The 20,583-nt window shown below is 33.4% G+C and overlaps 1 protein-coding gene across 3 annotated transcripts in view; it reads left to right on the plus strand.

Moving 5' to 3' along the window:
- The first annotated feature begins 11,957 nt into the window (after positions 1-11,957).
- LOC106777742 (queuine tRNA-ribosyltransferase accessory subunit 2) overlaps positions 11,958-20,583 on the plus strand; it is a 15,071-nt gene continuing 6,445 nt past the window's right edge. Inside the window, exons 1-9 of one of the 3 annotated variants that reach the window (XM_022778901.1) lie at positions 11,958-12,253; positions 12,327-12,501; positions 12,624-12,782; positions 14,029-14,122; positions 17,312-17,382; positions 18,348-18,399; positions 18,808-18,856; positions 18,952-19,086; positions 20,033-20,050. In XM_022778901.1, coding sequence (XP_022634622.1) covers positions 12,048-12,253; positions 12,327-12,501; positions 12,624-12,782; positions 14,029-14,122; positions 17,312-17,382; positions 18,348-18,399; positions 18,808-18,856; positions 18,952-19,086; positions 20,033-20,050 — 959 coding nt within the window. In that variant the 5' untranslated portion in view covers positions 11,958-12,047. The remainder of the gene's footprint in view (positions 12,254-12,326; positions 12,502-12,623; positions 12,783-14,028; positions 14,123-17,311; positions 17,383-18,347; positions 18,400-18,807; positions 18,857-18,951; positions 19,087-20,032; positions 20,051-20,583) is intronic. The other 2 variants (XM_014665479.2, XM_014665488.2) reach the window with 2 other exon arrangements.

Below are 20,583 nucleotides of genomic sequence, written 5' to 3' on the forward strand. Positions count from 1 at the left end.
CTTTCAACAAAACTAAAAATGTCAAAATAAGCATTGAACTAACCATTTTTTATCTCTAGTTTTCATAATGCCAATTTCTTTTCCCAGCCATATTTTTTTTTCCTTTTAATTCTTGTGTAGAGAAAGCGTTAACTAAAAATATTATACATTGCATAACTACAATTCTATAATTCAAAATTAAAAAATACTTCAAATTACAAAAATTAAAATGTATTCTAAATTATACCGTCCAAAATGTTTTCAAATTACATAAATAAAAATTAATATTTTAAAATGTACAATTTAAAATACATTTCCATATTATATAATCTACAAATACATTCAAAATTGTAAAAGTTTAGAATACATTTTCTAATTATAAATGATGTAAAAATGTATTCTTAATTGATTAATCCAAAATATACTTTTAGGTGTCGAAATATATTCTAGACACAGTTTGAAGTGTAATTTTGAATCCAAAAATATAAATTAGATCGTATACTCGAGATCATGTTTCCGTACTTTACAATCCAAAAATCTAAAATATTATCATTTTAAAGTTTTCCAATACCTCACAAAGGTTCGTGAAGGAATAATAAGGGTGGGAAAGATACAGTCTTTATTGATTAGTTTAAAATGATTTTCAAGATACAAACAATTTAGCTAACATCAATCAAATTAAAAGATGCAACTAATATTGATCAAACTCAATTTCTTTTAATTGCTTTTTGATAACACCGAATTTGTTCCCTACATTAACACAAGACATGAATGCTAAGTTTGCATACAGGCAAAATTTGATGCATTGACAACTAAGTTTAAACTAAATATTGACTTTCCAGTAAATTTGTCATGTAGAACGCGGATTGCAACAATTCCACCAACATCACTAAAGAAATTACGAATATGCTCATAATTTGCCTGCAATAACACAACATATCAATTACAGTAACATACACAGAGAAAAAGATAGAGAGACTAAAAGCACTATCTATCATGGGATGAAGATTTGATATAAATGTGGTTCACTTGTCAGAGTATGCCTTGTTCTTTTCGAGGTTGAACAGTTGCCCACTTGGGTTATTCCAATTGACTCCTTCCACTTTTGGCACCTGAGAAGTATTTTGTTGCTGGTATTTGTTCTCTTCGGGTGCTTTCTTTGTATTTCCAATATCTTTAAGTCNCTTTGATGGAGTCGGTTCTTCAGTTATATCTGACCCCAGCTTTCTCTTTTCACGAGCATTTCTCTTAAGATTCTTTTCATTTTCCTNTGCAGACTTGGATTCCTGATGTATCCTGAATAACTGTAGTTCTTCCAGCCGAGGGGTTACATAAGGAAAGGCAGTTTATGGAGTAAGCTTGACCGTGTCATTAACAGTTAAATAACACATGCTGATACGAGAATCTGTATATGAACGTTTCGATCTTAATAAAACCAATGTGGCCAAGATAAGGGCACAATGGTAAATTTATTGCCTTGTGACCTAGAGATTACAAGTTCAAATCTTACAGTACTGTCTTCCCTAAAAGGAGCAATGCTATCTTCATCTACCCTCCCGATACTCCTTTAGCCAAGAGGGTAGGTACCTAGTTGTCCCTTTTAAAGGTGGGCAACAAGGAAACCTAATTGACAGGGATTAAGTCAGCCGAATGTATACAAGGCATTCCTTGTACTCCAGATAACTGATACAAACCTTCAAACAACCATACCCAAACGCTAGACACTAAGGTTGGGTGTTAAATGTATGGAAATACTTAGTGTTTTAATTGCTAAAAGTCAGATATTGATTTATTCTTTGTGTCCTTAATTATTTCCTATCTTCATTATAAATAAACATCATGTGTGTGGGTCATGTGTGTGGGTGTAACACACATTCAAGGTAGTTGAATAGGAATTACAACTCATGAATAAAAAGCCAATTTTTAGAATAATGAACCAAATTGTATAATTAATAGTAAGATTCATGATCAATAAAAAAAACATAGTATAGATACATACACATACACACACTCATGAGTGTAAGACAAAAGATTACAACCATAAGTATAGAGAACACAAAGAAACACCTAACAAATGAGAACATACATACATACATATATTATTTAGCTTAAAATATTATACATTATGTTTAATTTAGTTTTTTCTTATGCAATGATTTAAATAAGTTTTTATATAAATTTTTTTAATGTTACTATTGTTATTGTTACTACTAATTATATGATTGCTTGTGTTTGCATTTTTTAAAATTTTAAAAAAATAATATAAGCCATTATCAAAGATTGCAATTAATAAGTTATTAACAAAAAGAATTCTTTAAATTATACACTAAATTGTCTTCTCTGTTTATTCAATCTAGATGTTGAAAATAAAAGTTGAATGGAGTGGTTGGAGAAAAAAAGAGCTATTATGCGTCTTATATGTAGAAAAAAAAATTATACATACAGATAATTTAGAAAAAAATTATGTACAGTTAATGGTGAAGTCGCTGTTATATGTTGCTATAGATTATACAGTAAACAATTGTTCACAATTAATTAGAAGTTAAATGTGACCCATTTAATATGATAAACATATTTTACTCTAATTGAGGCCCTAGACGCAACAAATAAGGAAACAGAAACCTCAACATGAAATCCTAATGACCCGTATTAGCTAGCGCTGCCACTCAAACTGAAACTTNTATGATAGGAAATGAAAGGTTAATGGTGACACAATGGAGATTGCAGAGGGTTTGGCATGGCAGTTTTAGTTGGGCTTCAGTGCTAAAACACCAGAGAAACATGGTTGTGGCAGATCCCTCAGAATTGGACCACAACTTGCAGCACCTCTAGAACAAGCCCTAGAATTGGACAATCCACATTTGCATATAATTCTGGATATTCACGTGTGAATCCTTCAATTCAACCTTATTTGGGTTAAAAAAATATTAACTGCGCGACTTGCTTGAGTTTTGAATCATANTGTATATAGTATCCCACAATACTAACTATAATTCAAAAATTCAAATAAACACTGTTTGTATATAGGGGATAACCCAAGACCATATAAACCCCACATCAGAACCATATACTACTAGTNTAGGTTTCTAGTCACATAACTTATATCGAAACAAATAAAAGTTAAAATTTTCAACAATCATTAATGTATTATTACTCACTTTAGATTCAATTATAATAATTTTCCACCTAAATAGCCGATAGAAATTACTCTTTTAAATTTTGATGTGTTTAGTTTGATTGGTAAGACTACTGCTCAGGGGGAGACATTAGGATACCATGAAAAATGACTAAAATATATTTAAATACAGTCATTGGATATTTCTCGCCTTGACAAATTAGGGGTGGAAACAAGTCGGGTCAGGCTAGGATTTGATGGCCCCATCTTGGCCTATGCTATAATTACTTAGCCTGCGCCTTACCTATTCACTTATTACAGGCTATTTTTTTAAGTCTTGGTCTAACCTGCTTAAAGTTTGTCCTGACCAGCTCTATAAAAGGCATGCATACATTCTTTATCACCTAAATTATTTCAATTTTTGTAAAGACTAATATTAACATTAAAAAATTAAACAATAAGTGGGTGAAACGGATAAATTCCCGAGACAATAATTTTCCAGAAACAGAGTAAGAAAACTGAGATCTTATAACAGTGCAATATGTAAAGGTATATAATCCTTTTATAATGAATGAAAAGGAAGAAACAGAGAATGTAATGTTCAACACAATTTTCGTAAATATTGATTCTACTGTAAGCGCTGACACAACTCCACGGGTATCTTCTGGAATATTGTAACCTGATAGAAGAAGAGATCTTTTCAGAATAAGAATGGACAAAGGAACATTTTAGAGAGAGAGAAAGAGAGAGCATAACAGAATTTGTCAGAGAGAAAATTACCACACGCATGAATGATCTCAGAGCACATAATCTTTTAGAAATACATTATTTCTTTTACACCTCATGCTTTTCCTTTGGCCTTCTCTTTGCTCATTGCTTGCCATGTCTAACAAACTTTTCTCCCCTATCCAACTCAGTGTTTTGTATTTCATTTTTTTTACACGTTACAGTGGGACGTGGTCCTCTACAAAAACTAAATAATTAAAATTTATTANGAGATCATTGCCACCAAATAATATCTAAAGATTCACAAGCACTATTAATTAGAAATAGAAATATAAACAGACATTGCCCATCAATGAGGTAACCAAACTATTCATAATAAGTCAATACTCATCCACAGAATACTAGAGAACACATCCATAAGGGACAGAAGTCCACAAAATAAATGGACTGGCCTAGTAGACTTTTTTATGGCCTCTTTAAATACGTTTTTCAAAAAGATTTAGCCTGACCTTAGTAAACAAGACAGGTCAGGCCCTATGCCTCCCTTGCAATACAATAGTTGCACACAATCTCTTCTAAAAGCTTGGGCTGTTAGGTAGAGATTACTCTTATATCCAATAGATGTTTTACAAGAATAAATATAATGGAGAGTTCAGAAATAATGAAAATGAATTTAAAAAGAAATGTGTACCTTGAGAGATGCATGATCAAAATCTTCCAGGTTGAATCATATAAATTTCCTCCTCTAAATCACCATTCAGAAAGGCAGTTTTAACATCCATCTAATGTATCACTAGTTTATGGATAGCTGCTAGAGCTAACAACACTCGAATAAAGGAAATCCTAGTCACAGGAGCAAAAGTATCAAAGTAATCTATGTTGGGTTTTTGAGTAAAGCCATTTGCTACTAATCTTGCCTTATATTTTTCTGTGGATCCATCAGGGTGGTACTTTTTCTTAAAGATCCACTTACAACCAATGGGTTTTGCTCCTTTAGACAAATCTACTAAAGTCCAAGTATTTTTTTCCGAATTGATTCAATTTCAGTCCTAATGGCCTTATCCCACTGTTTTGCATCAGGAGCACTAGTAGCTTCTACAAAGCTTGTTGGATCACTATCAACAAGATAAGTATAAAAGTCATCTCCAAAGGAAGTTTATTTTCTCTGTCTTTTACTTCTTTTCAAATCCTCATTTATAGTATCACTATTATTATTATCATTATCATCAACAGGTTGAGACATTTCACTAACCTTTAAAGGAAACACATGTTCAAAAAACTCAGCATTTTTCGTCTCCATTATAGAATTTCTCTCAAGTATGTTACTTTTAACAACTAGAAACCTATAGGCAGCACTATGTTCAGCATAACCTAAGAACATGAAATCAACGACTTTTGAGCCTATTTTCCTTTTCTTAGGATCGGGTAACATTACCTTAGCTAGACACCCCCACACTCTTAGATATTTAAGGTTAGGTTGGTAACCTTTCCATAATTCATAAGGAGTTTTACCGGTTTTCTTATGGGGTATTCTATTTTGTAAAAAACATGCAGTAAGGAAGGCTTCTCCCCAAAGGTTGTCAGGTGCACCAGAACTAACAAGCATAGCATTCATCATTTCCTTAAGGGTTCTATTTTTTCTCTCGACTACTCCATTAGACTCGGGTGAATATGGTGGGGTAACTTCATGGATAATCCCTTCTTTAACACAATAGTCATTAACCAAAACATACTCACCACCTCTATCTGATCTAATCCTCTTAATTTTCTTATTCAATTGATTTTCTACTTCTGCTTTATAGGTTAAAAACACATCAAAGGCTTCATCTTTATGTTTGATTAAGTAAACTTTGGTGTATCTAGAATAATCATTTATAAAGGTCACAAAATAATTTTTACCTCCTCTAGACATGGTTTGTTTCATATCAACTAGATCAGTATGAATTAACCCTAACAGATCAGTTTGGCGTTCTACAGAAAAACATGTTTTCTTTGTTAATTTAGATTCTACACATATATCACATTTACTACTCTGTTTATCATGCATATTAATCAATCCTAGTTATTGTAATTTCAAAGCATACGAGGAATTCACACGACCTAATCTAGCATGTCATATATCATACAAGTAAACAATATAAGCAGAAGAACTAGATTCATTAATAATTTCAGAAATGTTAAGTACAAAGAGACCTTGATCACAATATCCCTTCCCCACAAAAACATTATTTTTTGTCATAACGATCTTGTCAGACTCAAATGACACTTTAATCCCCACCTTTCCCAAGAGCGCTACAAAGATTAAATTAACTATGATTGATGGCACATGTAGCACATCACTCAAGGCCAGAGTCTTTCCAGATGTGAGTTTGAGGAGAACTTTTCCTTTTCCTAGAACAAGAGTGGTGCTGGAATCACCGAGGTAGACATGTTCTTCTCCATCCCCTATAGTAGTGTAAGTTGTAAAGGCACTTCTATTTGCACATATATGCCTGGTAGCACCAGAGTCTACCACCCATTTGCTCACATTGGTCATCAAATTTACTTGAGAAACGACTGCAACAATAATGTCATCTCCTTTGGCTATATTTGCCCTAGGAGGATTGTCATTTCTTCTTACTCTACGGCAGGTGAGTTTAGATTCATTGGGACGGGATTTAAGAAAATCATTTTTCTTTTTGTGATCAGGTTTGTGTGCATACCTTTTGGGAGTAGCAACAACCATGTCTAAAAGGATGGAAACGCGTTCTTGCCAGCATTGGAAGTGCTGTCCAGATAAAACCTTGATTTTAGACACATCCGGAAGTGATTTTGCGAAGACCGTCTAGGTTCTGAGAACAATGGTTTGGTTCTCCGAAAGCATGTTGTTGGTTTGGTTCTCCGAAGTCATGTTGTTGACGTCAGCCATAAGTCCTTAAGATTGTTGTAAAAGGCTGACAGAATCACGAACAAAATTTTATGAGGTGTGTAGAGTCACCGTCCTTAAGGACTTATCCGCGGTGTGTTGCGCAAGTCCCCTAGGATACAACAGGTACTTCTCAGAATTTCTGAGGATCTTAGAACTAACAAGGAACTCTAAAAAGAGTATGGAAACAAACCCAAAATATTTTTAGAGAAGGAAAAGAGTTGAAGAATAAAACTCAGAGAGAATAGGAAAGTGAGAAAGAATGAATTTGGTGTGTTTTGGAATGGAAGAAGTGCCCCTTATTTATAGAGCCAACAAAGAATAAAAGAAATAAAAGAAATTAAAACCAATTAGTACTTTAACATTGCAAAATTGACTCACTTTAAAATTTTGAACGTTGGCATAAAATTTTGTTTGCCAATTAATAATATGATATGAACATTATAAAACGTTCCAACGTAACTTTTGCAATATTACAACATTTTTTTGTTTTACTTATTATGGGTAACTTCTCCCTCTTCGTAGTTTCTACATGAACTTCAACTTGTTCTTAAATTATTGCCTTAATAGTGGTTACAATAATCCTTTCAATTATATCCTCAAATTTTCCTTAGTACTTCACTCCAATTAGTTCAATAACTTCATCAACAAATACAATAAAACTCAGTCACTTCCTTCTAGAGGCCTTTGCTTGAGAAGAGGTGACAACACCTCTCTTCCTTTCCATCCTTTTTATATTATCCTTAGTCAAAGATACAACTTTTCATTTGACAAACTCAAAACTTTCATTTTTTTTTCTATATGAGAGAGCTTCAAAATCATAATAAAATTAAACTTGTGTTAAAAATTAAATACCTAATTGAAATATTTAAAAGTAAATCAGCCTAATTGAATCACTTTTATAAACTTTATCGAACATTCTAAAATTTAGGTTTGAATTTATGCATTTGAAATATTAAAAAAAAAATAGTAATAAATAAATATGCACAATTAAGTTGTCTTTATTTATCTATTTTCTTATATTTAATTACCGCAAGTTTAAAAGTAGTATAAATAATTTCAAGATGATTAATATATCTAATTTTATAAAATAAAACATTAATTGGCTCATTGTAATACTTAAAAATAAATCAACTTAATTGTTTCACTTTTAAAACTTTATTGAACATTCTAAATTTTAGGTTTGACTTTAAGGAAATATGAAAAATTATCCTATGATCAATAAATCAATAAAATAATATATATAATCTAATTTGTTTTGTTACTATATTTTTTATATTTAATTACTACAATTTTGATTTGGTTATGGGATCAAGGTTATATGTTCTTCAAGTTTTGTGTGTTCTAGCGTTTGTCTTTGTTACCTTTCAACCTTTAAAACTATTTGATCCAACTTGCAGAAGGTACTCTGAAACCAAAGTCTATGAAGATTTGACTAATCTATGATGATGTCGACAAACTTAAAAGTGGTTGTAGATAATCACCCATTTTCCTTTCTACTTGCCAACTTTGATAACATGTCAACTCGAGCATTCTCCTTGCGCAGGATATGCTTGATGTCCACAACCTCAAAGCTCTTCATCAGCTATGTCATTTTGTGGAAGTGTTAGAGGAGTTAATCGTCCTTTATCTAAAACTTCTTATTCATGTGTCTGACGACAACCTGTGAGTTTGTTTGCACTCAAATCGTTAGGCTCCTAGGTCCTTTGCCAAAGCTAGGTCGACGACCAAGGCTTCATACTCAGCTAAATTATTTGAAATCTTGAACTTGAACACTAAGGAGTGTTCAAACGTAGCACCATTCAGTCCTTCGATCACGATTCCAACTCCTCCCCTTTCTTATCCTACCTATCGACATACAACATCCACACGCGGGGTTATCTTCTAGCAAGGGAAGTTCAACATTAAACTCTCTTAGAGGTATTCCGCGAACTGAACCACGAGGTTCATACTGATGGCCAAACTTGGATAGTTCCACCAACCAACTCACCATCCTCCTGACAAGGTTCGTTTTCCCCAAAAACTTTGCAACATGGTGATTAGTTTGGATAACCACTCGGTGACTCTAGAAGTAAGGTCTCAAGCAGTGACCTACCATGAGCAATGCCAAGGCCACCTTTTCTATCTGTTAATAGTGCATCTCCAGATCCTACAAAACTTGACTAATGAAATATATTAGCTTTAGCTTTAGAGCCACTTGCACGAGAGTTGCGCTAATAACTTCATCAAAGACGACCAAGTAGAGTTGCCATGATGGTGAGCTGACAAAGATTGTCTTCATCTTTGTGAAAGCGACTTTACACTACTTGTCCCACTTGATGATAAAGGTATTTTTCATCATATTAAGGATTGACTGGATCCCCTTAGCCAATTTGGGGATGAACCAGAATAGGAAGATCAGTCGGCCTACAAGGCGCTACACCTCCTTAAGGTTTTTTGGTCTTTTCATCTCCAAGATGGTTGTGCACTTTTCAGGGTTGACTTCAATGTTGTGTGCAAGGAGCATGAAACTTAGGAATTTTCCCGCTCCAACGTCGAATGTGCACTTGAAGAGGTTGAGACGCATCCCGTAGCATCGAATCTGGCTAAAGACTTCCTCTAAATCTTTGGTGTGCTCTTCAGTCAACCAACTTCACACCACCATGTCATCCACATATATGTCCATGCATTTGTTTGTCTGTTGGTGGAAGACTTTGTCCATCAGGCGCTGGTAGGTGGCTCCAGCATTCTTTAGGTTGAATGACATCACGTCGTAACAATAGTTGGCTCGTTTAGTAATGAAGAGAGTCTTCTCTAAATCAGGGTGCTACATTGGTATCTAGTTGTAGTCAAAATACATCCAAAAAGCTCAAAATCTGGTGGTCTGAAGCACCATCCACCAATTCATCGATGCTCGAGAGAGGGTACGGGTCCTTCAAACAAGCCTTATTGAGGTAGTGAAATTTGTGCACATCCTTCACTAACTGTTGACCTTCTTAACCATGACTAGGAATGGCAAAAAAACTCGCGTCCGCGAGTACCAACAGATAAAATCCACGACGAATAGTTGGTACCCGCGAGTATTTATTACCTACGGGTTGCGAGTATTTTAATACCCGCTTATAAACGGGTCGGGTGCATATATTATACTATTTGTACCTGCGGATATCCGTTACTCGCAAAAAATAAAAATAAAAATTTAATTTATATTTTATTAAGTTAAATTTAATTAAAATTAAACTAATTTATATTTTATTAGGTTAAATTCAATTAAAATTAAATTTTAATTTTTATGTTATATTTTATATCTTTTTGTAACTTTATTTAAGTTTTATTTTAAAAAATTATAAAATATATATTTTTTAAATATTTGCGAGTATCTACTGATAGGGGGCGAGTAATGGGTGTTGACCTTCTAGTGCAAAACTTTTGACTTAGGTCCTTAGTTAATTGACCCTTGGTCCCCATCTAATTCTACAACAAGAGTTTTACACTTTTTTGTTGCTTAGTGATTAAGTTGGTTAAAAATGTAGTCATCATTGGCTAAGATGAGTTGGTTGTACATTAATTTGTCAAGTAATATTATTTTTAAAAATTCATGTCATGAACTATGTTGACCTCACTGTGCAAAACTTTAGGCTTAGGTCCCTACCTAATTTTGCAATATAGTTTTTACACTTTTTGGTTGTTTGGTGATGAAGATGGTTAAAAATGTGGTCATCATTGGTCGAAGATGAGTTGGTTGTGAATAAACTTATTTAACAATATTATTTCCACTTAAAAATTTATGCCATGAAATGTGTTGTCCTCCTTGTACAAAACTTTAGTCTTAAGGTTTCCAGTTATTTGACCCTTGGTCCCAATCCAAGAATTTTCACTTTTTTTGGTTATTGCAACAAAACATGCATTACATCAAATAAGGTCTTCAAAATCAGAATAATATCCAAAAAAAACATAACAACTCCAAAATGATAAAAATAATTGAAATTATTTAAAATAAATCAAAATAATCTAACAAGAACAAATGATAAGCTAAATGAATAACGGGAAGCTACAAAACCCATGTCAATAGTAGTTTCGACTTTCAACGGTGCTTCGAAACAACGTTTGCAGTGAAACCAATGGCGTACGATGAACAACAGTTAAGGGCTAATGACAACCAATGACGACCGTTGGAGGTTCGGTGAAGAGAGGTTTCTTGTTTCCGTGAAATGCGTCTTAAAATGCTGTCTCTCACATAGACTTTTTAATTCAATAATATGAAACTTGGGAACAACAAAACTGTTGAAATTTCTAAGGGTTAAATATGTTTTTAGTCCCTATACTTTGGGACGATTTTGGTTTTAGTCCATTTTCAAACTATGGTACAATTTAGTCCTTCAACTTTAGAAAACTCTGGTTTTAGTCTTTTTTACCAATTTTTTTTAACTTTATTTGTTGTTTCAAGCACGTTTCTTAGTTAACATTGAAGCAAAAATGTGTCAAACAGTGTAAACAATCTAAATGCTATAATGAAACGTGTTTGAAACAACAAATAAAGTTAAAAAAAATTGGTAAAAAAGACTAAAACCAGAGTTTTCTAAAGTTGAAGGACTAAATTGTACCATAGTTTGAAAATGGACTAAAACCAAAATCACCTCAAAGTATAGGGACTAAAAACATATTTAACCTAATTTCTAACTCATCTTTTTCCATGACATTTTTTTTTTTAAATTGACCAATAGATTGACATATAGAGTTAAAAAGTTATAAAAAATGGGAATGAGAATATCATTATCTAAAAAAAACGTCCTCTTCTTGGGTCTGACATTTCCCTCTCACCATTTAGCCCTTTTGGATTGCCATAGACCAATTAAGTATGGGACTACAAAAATTCTGAAAATTAATCTATATAGTTAGGTTATTTAATTTCTTCTTGCACCGTTAGATTTTGAGTTAATTCGAACTGTTTTTTCCAGACATGCAGTGCCTTACATGAAGTTTGGACGGAAGAACTGCCTTGTAATGAACAATCAAATATCTCTGCCATTTGCATATTCTTCCTTGAGTAATGAAGATCTTCATGACAGACTGAAATCTCTACATTTGTTCATGTTTAATTATGCCGGCAGCTAAAAGATTTTCATATATTTTTCATTTATATATCTAAAAATTAAAGTAAAAAACATTTTAAAGATTTATGTATCTAAAAATTAAAGTAAAAAATCCAAATTCCAAAGTCCAAACTCCAAGTTCAAAATTCGAAACTCCAAATAACCCTAAGTCTAAATCGAAATATAAACTTTAAGTCCAAAACTCTAAAACCAAATCAATTTTCGTATCTCGGCGCGACTCGGCTGCAACATGCAAATGAAGTTTGTGGTAAAGAAGGCATGTTGCAGTGGGGGGCGGGTAGGAGCACTAGAGTTGGGAAGCTGCCCAAAACCCATAGAGACCCCCGCTCTTCTCCTATCCACTCGTAAAGGGCTTCCACATTTTATCGCCCCTGACCTACTCACTTCTCTCCCTTTTCCGGATTCCCATCTCCTTCAAATTTCCCCACTCCACTTGTAAGTATTGACGCGTCCAATTTTCATAATTTAGTTCACATTGTTCTGATTTTCTTCTCGTCCAATTTTCTAGTTTGGAAGGTCTTGCTTCAACCACAATATCAAAAATAGGAGGCCTTCACCAGATGCTTAGTTTGCACCAATATGGAATTGCGGCAGTAGCCAGGGATTCCATCCAATGCCTTCCTGAGTCTAAGGGAGCTACCAAACTCGGACCATCTTTTGAGACTCCTTGTGGTCGTCTATCGGTAAATATAGTGTCAATTGCTGTCTGCCTTACCTTAAAATGCTCTATACACTCTGCTGTAGTTTTACATTTTAAATTAGGAAGAATCTAATGTATCTTCTAATCGTACATTGGCATGACCAGATTAACCCCAAAGATTATGTTGAAATGATTTCATGCATGAGGCCAAATATATGGGCCACTCTTGCTGATGAGGTACCTGCTTGGGTGTCTGAAAAAAGGAACAAAACCTCAGTAGATAGAACCGTGCGATGGCTCGACGATTGCCTTGCCTTAAATCCGGTAAAGGACAGTTTTTGTTTTCTTCTTTTACTCTTCCAGTGATATGAATTGCGTCCTGAAGTTCACGAGCCTCAGAAATTTAATAATGGTAATGAATGTGGGTTTAATAATGTTTTGTCGTAATTTGAGTCTATTAGTTGGGAACACTAAAATGAGTTCCAAATTAAGTAATAACGAATGATGAATGTGAAAACATTGTCATCCCAGGCGTCACGGGTTTCTTTTTACTTATCATTAACATCATATAATGGTATCTAGAAAGACCCTGGAACTTTTACCATGAAATGATCTTTGCTTCCACTTTGGCTAATGCAGTTTTTCTAAGGAAATGTGAACTTTTGGTTTCTTTTGATTTGTCTTTACTTTTTATTCAAACACTACAAAAGGAATTTTTTTGACTTCTCACTTCACTATTCTGCTGCTGATCCTGTAAAAGTTCTGATCTCCAACTTTGAATACTTTGTTTCACTTTTTTTTAATCAAAAGCTCACGGTAGACATTACTATGCACTTTAATATCTCATCTATGCTGACATCCCAAAACACATCTATCATTTGCCATCACATAAGAAAATATTAGTAAAAGGAAAAAAAAAGAATAATGAATCAAGGGGGGACTAGACCTGACCCATGAGCAAAAAATATAAGACAAGCTTCAAAAGAAGCTAAACACCCATATACTTAGAAAGTTGGTATTTATTATAAAGAAAATCCAAACCAATGCTATGAGGCATTAAAGAATACCATTTAAATAGATCCCTATTTACCAAGTTCAAATTGGTCAATTTATCAACATAATGGTTCACTTTACCTTAATTTTTCAGTAGTATCCTTCAGCCTTCAGAATTTGACTTATTCTGGCTACTGACATTGCATGCGAAGAGTGTTACTTAGGCATGTGTGAAAAGAATTTCAATATTATAATTATGCCGAAATATGTGAAAACCCGAGGCATGTACAGAGTAATTGTAACTACAAAATATAAGAAAAATAAAAGTTATTGACAAATCATAAATCTAGTTCTAGCTCTTATTTTTATTAGATATGAAATCTTATATTAGAACAATAATCTTAAAGAATAGACTTTAAATCTATATCAACCTTACAAAATTGACTTGTAAGGTGAGGTTAGCATCTAATCAAAATCTTTTCTTCCCATATGGTTAACTCTTTTGAAGTCTATGAATCATCATCTCATTTTGTAATCAATAAAATTAACTTGTTTAATATATTTGTCTGAAAATTAGGCAGCTGGGTCAGTCTTTGGTGCGGTTGTTGGAGGCCCAAATTTTGATGAAAGGAAGCGGTGTGCATTGGAGGTAGCCAAGCGAAATGTATCAGGTTTTTTTTTTTTTTTTTCTATAGTTGCTTTATACATTGGTGTTAATGTGTTTACATTTCTTTTGGTGTTAGAATATCTAAAAGTATGTTGAAGATAATATTCCCCCACACAGGATACTTGTACAAATTTTATTGCATAATTAGGAGATTTTGTATTTATAGTACAGAATCAATGATTCTGAATTATAGGATATTTTGTGTCTATTATATTCCAGTAAATTAGGATTTTCCATAATTAGATTCTTTGTATTCTATGTACGAGCAATTGCTCTTCTATGAAAATCATCAAAACCCAATTTTCTCACGTGATATCATATCTCCCAAAAGAATCCTTGTGAGCTTGTCTAATCATCTGCATGGTCTACATTGCTGCAAATCCCTTTTCTTCCGCTGCATTCTCTCTAGGCCTGCATTGCCATACTTCAAACCTCCAAGATGTCTGATGCTAAGAAATCCCTTAACCAATAAGACAATTTTGGTAATGTAAAACTGTAAAACATCTAACCTAGCCTGTCATTCAATGGAAAAAATTACCTATAATGGTCTCATTTTGTCCCAACCTTTCTAAAAGGGAAGGGCAAATAAAGTCATCTTCATTGACCATGCTCCTAATTTTTCAAATCCTAAATTTGCAACATGGGAGATGAGGTTGTAATGTCATTGTTGTGGAATGCCATAAAACCAAAAGTTAGTTGTGCTTACCTGTTTATGAAAGATAGCTAAGGAGATATGGGAAGGCTATAAAGCAATCTATTCTAAGGTTGGAGATGCTATGATAGAGGACAAATATGCATTGGAAGCTTTCATAAATTTCAATTTCCTTGCAAGATTGCAACCTTGGAAATGAATCTCATATTTGATTAAAACATTAGATAAATCATGGATGAGCTTTGATTCATGGATTCAAACACGACAAGAACGTAACATGAAACTAAGAACAATATAAGAATTAGATTGGAAACAATGATGTAAATAGAACATATTAACAACATGTAATGTGTGAGAATATGGCCAAACTAAGAAATAGAAAAGATGCAGATGACAAATGGAGAAAACGCGACTTGAGACTAGCTCAAGATAAGTGAGGTGTAGAATTACCACTTGAAGTCCAAAAAATTTAAAGATAAAACTTAAAAGAAAGAGGATCACTATTTCAAGAGACAATGCTCTAGAAAATATTTGTGAAAATTGAAACGAAATTAGAGGAAAAATTCAAATTTCAAATTGATGGTCTAGTATAATCTATCTTAGATGTTGAGAATGAGCTTGCATGTGCCTTGCTTGTTCATGCTTCTTGTGTAACTTGCTCTCCAAGGCACGAAATGAGCACATGCCTTCCTTGTCTTCTTCTATCGATTGCTGAGAATGCAAAGCTAAATTGGGCTTTAATTGAATCTTCAATAGAAACCCAATATACAGTTACAAATTTAAAGAAATTCAGTTAAAAGAAATTAAACAAGATCCTAAACTTGAGTCTGTGGAATAGAAATGTTACAACAATTACAATGTTGTAAAATTTCCCTTTCAATTTGTTGTTTGATTTTAATAATTACTTGTCATTTTACTTTTTGTCGCTTGAATTTGAATGGCAAAAATCAATGAATTTTTGTACTTAGCTTATGTGTGTGTATGTATATGGCTTGAACTATAAAGACTTATTTTATCGATAACACCACACCAGTTACATTGTCATAATCTCTATTTGTAATAATAATAAAAAATTTTAAAAAGAAAAAAAATGCTGAAATGAATAGAAATTTTCTTAAGATATTTTTTCCTAATTACTAGAGATACTAAGAATACTTTTCATCCTAATAATTTTCTATTTACAATACTCCCTTTCAAGTTGGTAAATGAATATTAATCATTCCAAACTTACTTACAAAATCCTAAAATCTGCCCTGAGGAAACTCTTTAGTGAAAATGTCTACTATATGAAATCCTGTAGGTATATGGGTTGTAACTGGGCCGTATGAAGATTATCTTTGATGTTCCCTATTTTGAGAATCAGCCTTATTACCCCAAAGCTGGCATTGATGGGGAGAAGACCTATCCAACTGTAGTAGTAGAATCCCAACCTTTTGGATTTGAGCTAGCCTAACCCGCCCAAAATGCAGAGCCACCAGACACTGCACCTGCAGTAGGAAACTAAAATAGCAAATGCAGAGCCAGCTGAGACTGCACTTGCAATAGAGGAAACTACATTAGCAAATTCGTATATGGTTCCATTGTGTTCAGGGACATTAAAACTATAAAATTTGATGTTTGAAAACTATTTAAATCATTACATTCACCCACGTTAGGCCACACAGTCACCCCATGATAAGCGTTGCACGGTTAATTGCTCCAATACAAGCAAATAAAATTAACTTACACCATCAAATAATGGAACACAAACGATAAAAAAGCAATGAACTTTTCATTACAGAACTAGTCAAATTGATAACACTAAACTTTGACAAATTAAACAAAGCAGTAATACCTTTTTTTTTTTTTAAATAAAGCATTACAAGAAATTCTAAAACATACAAAACATTAACAAAACATAACACTAAACATTCTGAGCAATGGATCACCAATTTGTGACTTCTCCATTGTTTCTGAATGATGCTTTGCAATCAAATTCAAGTGGCTCCACCCTCATTAAATTTACATGCAGAGAAAAAGTCCTGTTGGGTGCGATTTGTGAATGTCCCCAAATGACGATGTTTTGAATCCTCACCACTTACTAGAAAAAATATTCAGAACTTCCTACCAAACTCAAAAGCGGCATATGGTAGAACACGTGACTAACTTTCTATCCCCTAGTGGACACTACATGACTACTAATTATTTGCCTCATATGACATAAACTTACGCCATTAGGGAAGTTGCAATATGCAAACATATCTTCTTCATAATTGATGGTGGCATTGAAAGAATTAAAGCATTCATCTTTTCACAGAACACCATTTTCACTTGTATACCTTACAAATGCCACCCCATATCAATCAACCAATACCACTCTTTTATACTTGAACAATATAATAATTCCATGTCACAATGGTCGCAATTTGCATAACCAGATCTGCAATATAAAATATTTAACTTCTGTATATTTTTCTTTCATACTATGTAATTCATTTGAGTTCTTCAAATGCGTCTATTGTTTTGATACATATGATTAGTGAACTGTAATTACTGATGCAGGTTATTGGATTGGAGGATTCGGTCTAGGAGAGAGGATTGAAGAGCGACCTGCTCTTCTAAGTGCCATTATAGTAAGTGCGACTGCAGTAGTAGTTTAGTTACTTCAGTAAGTTGTCATTGTAATTGGATTTATTCAGGAAACTTAAATACTATTCTATAAGTACTATTTATGCTGGTTCTCTAATTGTAATCAGGGTTTGACCTTGTAATATATGAAATAAAGGTTTGCCTTAAAGGATTTTGCATTTTACTATATGAAACTTCCATTATAATTGAAGAATAACACAAACAACAGTTACAGATTTGTCCTCTTATTTAATAAGTAAAAGTACTTTAATTAATCTTGACAAGTATGTGCATTACAATGAATACTATTGTAACATGATTTTCATATTATTATTCGTATCTGTTTGTGGATATTCCATAAATATTACTATTTATGTGTCTTAGAAAAAATACGTGGGCACTTTTCTCCCTTTTTTATCCTAATAAAAGACAATATATCAGTATTGTAGTGTACGAGTGAAGTGGATACCTCATGCCTCTCTGTTATTACGAAGTCTGATTACAGAAAAAGTGTTGTGCATGAAGTCTGAGAGGTGTTTTACTTTCTTCTGTTAATGATCATTATTTATTCATAATTTCATTCAAAATACATCTTTTGTTAATGATAAAGTACTCCTCTATTTGAAATGTTTCTTGCCTTAATTGCAGATACTATATCCCACCGTAGTTACTGCCATAAGTTCTTAAGAGTTCTTTTTAGAAATTCTAGTTGTTAGCTGTACATTTCCATTTCATTTTTACTACACACTCTTGGATCTTTCTATTGTTAATATTATACAACTTTCCTTTGGTTGAGAAATCTCCTAGATTAGGAAATTAAGAAATAGAGAAATAATAATAGATGGATATGAGTCACATAATCAACAGATACAAATTCATTCATGTCATTAAATAGCTTAAGCTTTTGTGAGAGTTGGTTCTTGGTGAAAGTTATATATCGTTTGATATCATAAGCTGACCTTGTTCCCAGGATGTCTTGCCAGATGAAAAGCCACGCATGATCAGTGGGCTTGGGCTCCCAGGTACACCTGGTTTAATATCTATGTTCATTAGCCTCCTGTGTTGCTCAGTGCATGTGTTTTTACTTCTGTTTCTTGTTATTTGGTTATCTTTTCTTTTTCTCTTCTACCTTCCTTTCTCTTATTTTAATCAAGAGTTCATTGACCTCAATCATTTTACTTAATTAGCTGATGATTAATGGATTATGTAGAGAACTGCTACATAATCTTGAACGCATAGTCATTAAGATGGTGAAATTGTAAATGTTGATCCTTTTGATTAGGGGTGGAGTTAATAAAAACTCATCATGGTTGTTCTATTTACATTTGTGCTCAGCTACTTTATAGAACTCGTGCATTTTAAAACGGACTATTTCTTTATTGAGTTGGAATACAAATTTATTGTGCTTAAAACTGATTTCAACTTTACAGAGGAAATCTTGGAAGGAATTGATGCTGGGATTGATCTTTTTGATTCAACGTTAGTATCTAATTCCAACTTTCATTTGCTCAGGATATCTAATTACATGATCTATTGTGTTATGGAATTTGGATGGTTTCTGTTATGTTTCATAGGTACGTATATTGCCTTACACTTGGAGGATTTGCACTCACTTTTTCGCTAGACAAGGGTGGAAATCAATATGATTTTCAGAGATGCCAGGTTCAAAGGGACTTGACTAAAATCAATTTGAGAGCAAAAGTTTATAGGTTTGGGATCACTTTAACTACTTTCTGTTTTTGTTACTATTAGTTAGCCTGACTTTATGAAACTTGATTTAGTTATAGTTTTTAATTAATCTAGTTTTCATGCCCTGTTTTAGTTGATGATATGATCATAAATAGGACAACAATGAAGAACTTTCAGAGTGATAAAAGAGCATAAAAAGAGTAGAATAGGTTTCATGGGCTTCTATTTGCCTCTTTGTTTCTTTCCCCATCAGTTGAGAGGAAAGAAATAGATGTGCTAGAAATAAGTTGTTAAAGTGGAAATAGATGAGCATTGGAGGTGTTTAGTTGAAGAGATATAGAAGAAATGAATAGAAATAGTATAGTGGGTACCAACACTTTTAAAAATATTTTCTTTTTTCCCTTGAGATTGAAACTGTAAAATATTTCTAGAGGGCTTAGAAGATCCCTCTCACTGTCATTCTATATATAATGATAATACAAGAGTACATGGAATGGTAAGGAACTGCACTAGACCCCTAGGTGGAGAACTAGGTACAACTAATAAATGATATAGGAGACTACACCTTGTCTAGACTTAATGATTATACATAGATATAATTATTCTAACACTCTCCCTCAAGCTAGAGCATATAGGTTATATGTTTCAAGCTTAGATTTTGTGACAACAAGTTCTTTAGAAAGAACCTTTTCTCAAACAAAAATGACATTCAATTTCAATATGCTTAGTTCTTTCACAAAACATTCAATTAGAAGCTATATGAAAAGTTGCCTAATTATCACATGATACTTTCATCTTTTGGATGTCTCCAAAAATCGATTCTCGAAGGAGAAGCTTAATCTAGATGAATTCACTAGTAGTTGTTGCCTTGAACTATGCTTCTACACCAGATTGCCCAACAAGTTTTGTTTTTTACTTTTCCATGATAGTATTTTCTCTAATGGAAATATAATATCTATCTTGCAGCAAAATGTCCAACAATAGGTTAGTGTGCTCACTTTTGCATTATGATATCTGTTAGATATATTAGATATCTGTTAGATATATTAGATATCTATCTTTTATCTTTTATCTTTTGTTTATCTATTATTAATTTTTTTCTATTATTATTTGTAATTTAGGCTTAACCCATATTTTCTTTACTATTGTTAGATATTGTGTTTATTTCATTTACATGTTCATTTGTATTTGGGCTTAGCCCACACTCTTATTATTATAAATACATTACCCTATGTGTATACACAGACACATAAGGGAGATTTCCCCTCATCTCTTTTACTATTTCATATGGTATCGAGAGCTTAGGTTCTTTTCCAGTCGTCTCCGGTGCCCATCTCTGTCGTCGCCGTCGTCGCCGTCGCCGCCACCGTCGTCGTCGTCGCCGGCGCAGTCGCCGGAGTTTCAGAATCGACCGGCGACCACTCCATCTGGATCGTCTCGGCCGGGCGACCACCGTGGTCCAAAGATCGCGGTGATCGGAGCTCTCACGCGCCTCCACGCGCCGCCGCAAAGTCCGC

The sequence above is a fragment of the Vigna radiata genome, chromosome 2, assembly GCF_000741045.1.
Source record: "Vigna radiata var. radiata cultivar VC1973A chromosome 2, Vradiata_ver6, whole genome shotgun sequence".
Lineage (NCBI taxonomy): Eukaryota > Viridiplantae > Streptophyta > Magnoliopsida > Fabales > Fabaceae > Vigna > Vigna radiata.